Here is a 7,668-nt window from a genome sequence, read left to right on the forward strand (position 1 = left end):
ATTTGTACCAGTTTAAGGATTCACTAAGTTGAGACAATCTCTATGAAACTCTGCATGTACTTCTGGCATACGGAGAACATTGACACGGCCAAACTTATTTTATCAGGGAAAGTGGATATTGCTGGCTAGGCCAGATTTATTGTTCATCCGCAATTGCCGTGGAGAGTGTGGTGCTGAGCTGACCTCTCAAATGCTGTAGTTTACGTGGTGTGGTTACACCTACAGCACTGAATGGCAGCTGCAGACTTTGACCCTCTGCTGGAGGAGAAATGTTAATATAGTACCAGTCACGATGTATGACTTGGAGGAGAACGTGCAGCTAATGGTGTTCTCATAGATCTGCTCTTGCCCTTTTAGGGGTAGAGATCACTAGTTTGAAAACTGCTGTCAAACTAGTGCATTGCTACAGTGCTTCTTGTAGGTGATGTACACTGCTGCTATTGCTTTGGTGGTAAAGGGAGTGAATGTTGAAGATTAAGGTTAGGGAGCCTTCTGCTGTCTGTGTACACCCATTTGGAAGCCTCTCCTCTCCCTGAGGCCCTGTTTGGAACTGTCCACTTCCTGTACCTCTTTTTGGAACTCCTGCCCACTCCCTGTGACCCCTTTTAGAAGCATCTTCTCCTCATGCCCTATACTTCATTACTAGCTGTCAGCAGCAAATGCAGAAGAAGCCTAGGCTGTGATTGGAGGAGCAGATCTTCTTCATCTCCTTAGCTTCTATTTTTGAGAGTCTTTTCTCTGGTCACTCCATGAATGGATTTTGGGGATGAATTTGCCCACCTTCCTATGTCTCTTGAGCACTATATCGCCATCCATCTAATTTGCTGTCAAATGATATTGCTAGAGGTGGAGTGTAGATGAGAAATAATAGGTAGCCATGTTAAACTCCTTCTGACCAAGGTATACATTGAACACTTGGTATTGCTGACCTGGGGTCAAATGCAGTGCAACTCTGAAAGGTAAACACTCCCGCTAAATAATAATGTATAGTAGTTTGTTTCGAGCATATTCAGTCCAATCACAGAATGTGCAGTAACTTTCCATTGCAGCAGTGTCACAAGTTTATTGCAGATACATCATTAAACATTGCTTTTATTGTACAAGTGATATGGTCTGCTAAATCCTATTACCCTGGGAAATGTGGTGGTGAGCTGCTGCCTTGAATTGTTGGGACATCCTGGGAAAACAGTCAAGATAACTGTTAGGATGTGAATTCCGAGATGTTGACTCCAGGACAGTGAAAGATGGTAGTGATTTTAGTTCAGGATGGTGCGTGACATGGAGGGGAACTTCGATAGTAGTGTTCCTGTGTGCCTGCTGTTCACGTCTTTGCAGGTGGTAGAGGTCCCAGTTGTGTAAGGTGCAGTCAAAGAAGCCTTGGTGATTTGCTGCAGTACACCTTCTATTCTAGATGATAGACATCTCTGCCACTGTGCATCAGTGGTGAATGGACAGCCAGTCAAGTGTGCTGCTTTGATGTGGATACTGTAAATCCGCTTCTGCTTTTGGAGCTGCTCATCCAGGCCAGTGGAAAGTATTCTATCACATACCTGACTGATGTCTTGTCTTGTAGATGATAGGCAGGCTTTGGAAGGCACGTGATAAGATGATACTTCCACAATGATGGTACTTCTGCAGAATTACCAAAATCTGATCTGCTTTTGAAGCCCCATCATCTAAATGGCTGGCCCAAATCAGTTTCTAGTTAATGGTAAACCCAAGAATGATCATGAAGGGTTTAGCAACTGTAATAGCGTTAAATATGCAATACTTTGTTTTGTTGCAGTGCTCATTGCCTGGTATTTATAATGAGTTATTTACCGGCCACTTATCAGCCTAAGCCTAAATGTTATCTGGGTTGTGCTGTATTTGCACATGGCTATTTCACTATCTGAAGAGTTACAAATGAAAATTATGTAGTCATCAGCAAGCATTTCCACTTCTGATCTTAGGGAGAAAAGGTCATTGAAAGCAGTTGAAGACGGTTGAGTCTGAGCAGTAACCTACGGAACTTGGGGAAGTGATGATCTACTGGTATTACCACTAAAGTGAAAATCCTGATACCCAGTAATGTTCTAGGGACCTGGGTTCGAAACCAGCTATGCCAGATGGTAGAATTTGAATTCAATAAAAATAAAAATCTGGATTTAAGGGCCTAATAATGACCATGAAACCATTGTTGATTGTCAGACAAATGCATCTTGAGGAACTGTTGCAGTTATGTCATGGGACTAGAGGTGATTGGTCCTCTTCTTTGTAGAGGACTCTGGTAGTGCAGTGTAGTGTCCCTCCCTCTCGACTAGGAGGCCTGGATTCAAGTCATCTCCAGAGGTATGTAATAACTTCACAGAAGAGGTTGATTAGAAAATATCTACTTTCAGGAACCTGGACTGAGATGACTGAACTCCAGAAAAGGCTATGCCCAGTGTGACTCCAACTAGCCATTTTGCCTCCATTCCCACAGGCTCCAGTTTTGCTAGGGCTCCTTAATGAAATACTTAGCTAAATACTGCCTCTATGATCAGAACAGTCATCCTCCTCTCCCTTCTTGAGTTTGGCTCTTTTGTCTATATTTAAACAGAGGCTGCAAACTGGGTCAGGAGCTGAATATATCTGGTGGAATCCAAAATGAGCATCTGTGATGAGCTTATTTGTTTATAGGAGAGCATTGTCAACAGCCTCTTTGTTGATGTACGAACATGAACTGGTAGGACAATAATAGTGTGGATTAGATATGTCCTTCTTATGTACAGGACGTACCTGGGCAATTTTCCATATTATTGGGTAGATGCCAGGGTCAATGTGGCTTGGTTTGTCGATGCTATTTCGAGAGTCTAAGTCAATGTCAAGAGGTCTGTCTGGTTTCATTCCTTTCTTTAGTATTTGCATTTGTATATGTCTAAATATTTGTTGATTTTAACTTAAATTATTTCACATCTTGTTTATGCTGCAAAGTGGCATCAAAACAAAATTGCATGTATTTTATTTTGCCTTAATGCCTGATGTGTCATTGAACAGGTCTATTTGTGACTGTTCAGGGGGGTGTACGTTGAGTTATGGCCTAATCTAAAAGACTTCAGTCAGATTTGTGAAGTAACATAGTTTGTGCTTGCTCAATTGAATAACTTCCTTTCTTTTAAAAACAAAAACTACTTGAGTTACTCACCATGTTGTCTTCCCACATACCACTTCCTCTACATCACATAACACATGACTTTCCTTCCTATTCTCTCAACTTGAAATTGGAGATATTTCTAAATACTTTATTTGAATAGACTTCCATTTACTAATATTGCAAATCTATCTTGTAATATTCATGATTGTAAACAATAGTATTGGAATCATGAGTCCAGATTCTCTTATTCAATCATGCTGTAGGATTTAAATACATTTCCAACTAAAACTGTCATGACATTATAAACTCAAGCTGTTCTGAAATAAGTGTGAGGTGAGATCTAATAGATAAGAGGATATCTCACAAATTTTCAATTTTGTAAGTTACTCAATATATTTAATTTTATTTGTAGACAATTATAGACAAAAGCTAGTTTGAGAAGCGTCCCTAATATGTGCTATACCATTGTTCATTGTTTAAGTTTCAGTAATCTAAGGGGCAAATTCTTCCTCTCCAGAGGAGTGAGCTGCCAGAGGAAATGATGGAGGCTGGTACAATGAAAACATTTAAAAAGCACCTGGCTGAGTATATGAATAGGAAGCATTTAGAGGGATATGGACCAAATGATGGCAAATGGGATTAGATTAATTTAGGATATTTGGTCAGCATGGACAGGTTGGACTGAAGCGTCTGTTTCCATGCCGTACAACTCAATGACTCTAAATTGGTTCTAATCTTTTGGATAAACCCAACAAATCGTCAACTGACTTTTTTTTTACTAATTTACTCTATTCCAGAAAATCATTTTCAGTTTGTCAGTTAATTAGGGCAGCACAGTGACTCAGTGGTTAGCACTGCTGCCTCACAGCGCCAGGATCCCAGGTTCAATTCCAGCCTTGGGTGACTTTCTGTGTGGAGTTTGTACATTCTCCCCGTGTCTGCTTGGGTTTCCTCCGGGTGCTCCGGTTTCCTCCCGCAGCACCAAAGATGTGCAGGTCAGGTGAATTGGCCATGCTAAATTGCCCATACTGTTAGGTGCATTAGTCAGAGGGAAATGGGTCTGGGTGGGTTACTGTTCGGAGGGCTGGTGTGGACTGGTTGGGCCGAAGGGCCTGTTTCCACACTGTAGGGAATCTAATCTAATCATCTAATCTTATTTCCTACATTTCCCTTGAGGTAAAATTGATTTCTTAAACACCAGTTCAATATATTAAAAATGTGATAGTACTCTGCCACTGTTTTTGCTTCTCACAATGCTGAGGCATAACAACCCACAATGTACAAGTTTTAAAAATTCTGTCACTCAATTTTTTTTTGTCAAAATGTTGTAATGAACTGGGCCAACTATACTAGCAAGTTCTGGGTGCATGTATTTAGATATCTATCATTATTCACTGAGCTGTTTGTTTTTTGCAAATGAAGTGAATGAATCCAGCTTGGTTGGCTCTCAATTTATCAGGAACTAAGATTTCAATGTGATCCAACTGGAAAATATAAGCTTTACTTCCTTCTTTGTTAAAAAAAATCTGAAATTGTTGAATTGTCACTCATCAGTCGTCCTGATTCTGGAATTTGAACTTGAATCATTTAGGAATATTAAGTGATTTAACAGCAGTATCTGTTGAAGTCTGTTTGCAGTTTGGATAGGTTTTGATGGCTTTTTTGGTAGGTTCTTGTCCAATTGAATTTGTTGTATGCTATTATTTCTTTGGATTCTACACAATTACTTTGGCTCAATTTGACAATAGGGTTATTTATATTTATATTATTTGCAGTGAATTGATTTTAAAATGCAACAAATTTTGAAAAGCATTTTGTAAGTTGTACTGGGTTTCTGTACTCTGTCACATGACTTTACCATTCTGCAGCTTTCCTTTAGAGATGGTTGATGTGCATTGTTTTGAATGGTGCTGTAAGGTCTTAAATCTGAGTTCTTATTTCCATAAGTTCATGGAGTTTATCTGAATTTGACTCTTGGTTTTTTGAGTTACTTTAAAGGTTACCAGGACTGATGCTAGTAATCACCTTAATGGTTCCAGCTGCAAAATATGTTCTCCATACTGACTGACCTGCGTCTTTCTATTGCATATAGATTTAGTTCTACAAACTATGTCACTCATAACACACTATATCATCAGATGCATAGTTCACTTTGCTCTTCCATCATGTTGTATACTCATTTTCTTAGTATGCTGTAATACAGCATTTGTTATTTAAAGCTTACTTGCTCTTGCCTGCTGCATGTTGAGATTGGTGGGAAAGTGAAATGCAGTTAAGAGAGGGACACAGTGGTCAGAGAAAACAGTAAAGTTACATGCTTTCATCACTGGAAAGTCCTTTTTAGACAAGACCAAACTGAATGGCATTTTGAGAATGCTCTTATTGAAAATTTTCAAACAAGTTGTGGGAATATGAGTACAATGTATACCTCTGACGTCGATCAGTGTCATTGTAATCCTGACTCTGATTTTATCGAACATTTATAGAAGACCAAATACATGAGCAGATCTTCAAAATTGGTGCCTATTTATTTATTTATTGCCATAACTAATATGCCCTTAAATTTGCAGTAAATTGAAATCCAATCTCGTTCTTTTCTGCTGCTTTGAATCTAAAGCAAACAACTTTTTTTTTCCCCATTTTTAGGCCACAAACCAGTCTTAACAGACGTACAAGCAGAACTAGACAGAATTGCACGTAAACCAGAAGCTGTGTCTCCAGCTCATACATCCATAACAGAAGACAAAGCATCCTGAAGAAAGCAACTTAATACAATGCCCTGTGTTATTGGCTTCGCCTCTCCCTTTTCCTTCAGAAGGTGTACTGAGGATCAAAGGCTGTTTTTGAAGTATACTGGATTACTACATTTTGAGTCTTCAATGAGTTGTTCAATGTATGTAAGGAAACCGTATCGAGAGGAAAATACAATGCCGCAAAAATGATTCTGCTAATGTGTTTTCTGAGAGGAAAAATAATGAGAAGAGCTTAATTATTGGAACTTGCATCTTTGTTCAAATAATGCTAATTTGCAACCAATGTTGGTGTGTTATCTGTATTTCCCAGGTGTTAATTTGGGAAATGTCCTATACTGATGGTAAATACGGTGCCTGACACACAGTATCGAAACATGTATTGCTGCCCAGAGGCATAGCAGGAATCCAGGCTACATAAACTTTTCAGAAACTTGCGTCCTGAAAATACTGCCTCAAAGATGAATTTTTGGTGGCCCACAAGTATGCAGAACTGAAGTGTTCTTAGAACAGTCTTTAAAATGCTGAACAAAATGGTGCAATGCCTACTTTTGTATACCAATATGTTACTTGTCAATCGCAATGTTAAAATAAATGAAAGGGGGCAGAAATTCCCACCCAAGGACAGTATATTACTTCAACTTGAACGCCTTATCATTTGTTCTGGTTGTTAGTATAGTACTTCCTTAACTTAACCCTGTCTGGTTTCTGTATTGTGCTGTTTCTAATTACAGAAAGATGTGTAAGGATAGCAATCCTTCAATAAAGTTGTATTTATTCTCTGCAGCAGATCTAAAACACTTTGGTGTTTATTTAGAAAATGTACTAGTACATCAACTGTCACTAGTTGTTTGCCTTTGCACTACCTTCAGCCTTCCTTTAGGAGGCCACATTCTCTTACTGTCATTGTTCCATGAAGAGGATAGCCTCCAAACAGATTATTTTCACTCAGCATGTAATTTTTTTCTTATCATTAGTTTTTTGTTTGAAGTCCCAAATAGCAGAGGCAAACATTAAATTCTTGCCTCCAATTATAAAGACAGAAGAACTTTGAAAGTTATGTACCCACCACTTCAAATAAATGCTTAACTAATCTGAATCTGTGCACACTGAACCACATAAGTGTGATATTATTTGTCTCTGGTATTCTGTAGCACATTTGGTAACTGCTTTGCTTTGGTATGAAAATGAGCCGTACAGATCAGTTTCATCTTTGTTTTAATGTCGTTCTCTTTTGTGGCTGTCAATATTTGAATGATGAAGCCAATTAACACATTATACTTCTGTCTGCTCATTTAGTGCTGTCCACTTGCCCATATCATGATTTCCCAAAGCCTTTTTATTTTAAAAGAACCAAATGTTATTATTTACCCAATTTCCCCCGTGAAGGTTACTGTAGAATCTATATGCATTGTCTTTTAGCAGTCCATTCTAATTTAGTGTCTAATATAAAGTTGTTTGGCAACAAAAAACAAATCTTCGAGGAGAAAGTGAGGTCTGCAGATTCTGGAGATCAGAGCTGAAAATGTGTTGCTGGAAAAGCGCAGCAGGTCAGGCACCATCCAAGGAACAGTAAATTTGACGTTTCAGGCATAAGCCCTTCATCAGGAATGAGGAAAGTGTGTCCAGCAGGCTAAGATAAAAGGTAGGGAGGAGGGACGATGGAGATGTGATAGGTGGAAGGAGGTCAAGGTGAGGGTGATAGGCCGAAGTGGGGTGGGGGCAGAGAGGTCAGGAAGAAGATTGCAGGTTAGGAAGGCGGTGTGTCTCAGCCTGCTGGACACACTTTCCTCATTCCTGATG

General features: G+C 39.2%; 1 protein-coding gene across 1 annotated transcript in view; it reads left to right on the forward strand.

The window, feature by feature from the left end:
* Positions 1-6,651, forward strand: part of LOC132815759 (cytoplasmic dynein 1 light intermediate chain 1-like) — a 52,323-nt gene extending 45,672 nt beyond the window's left edge. Inside the window, exon 13 of the mRNA XM_060824914.1 lies at positions 5,762-6,651. Within this exon, the coding sequence (XP_060680897.1) occupies positions 5,762-5,871 (110 nt within the window). The 3' untranslated portion in view covers positions 5,872-6,651. The remainder of the gene's footprint in view (positions 1-5,761) is intronic.
* The last annotated feature ends 1,017 nt before the right edge of the window (positions 6,652-7,668 follow it).

This window comes from Hemiscyllium ocellatum, chromosome 5, assembly GCF_020745735.1.
Source record: "Hemiscyllium ocellatum isolate sHemOce1 chromosome 5, sHemOce1.pat.X.cur, whole genome shotgun sequence".
Lineage (NCBI taxonomy): Eukaryota > Metazoa > Chordata > Chondrichthyes > Orectolobiformes > Hemiscylliidae > Hemiscyllium > Hemiscyllium ocellatum.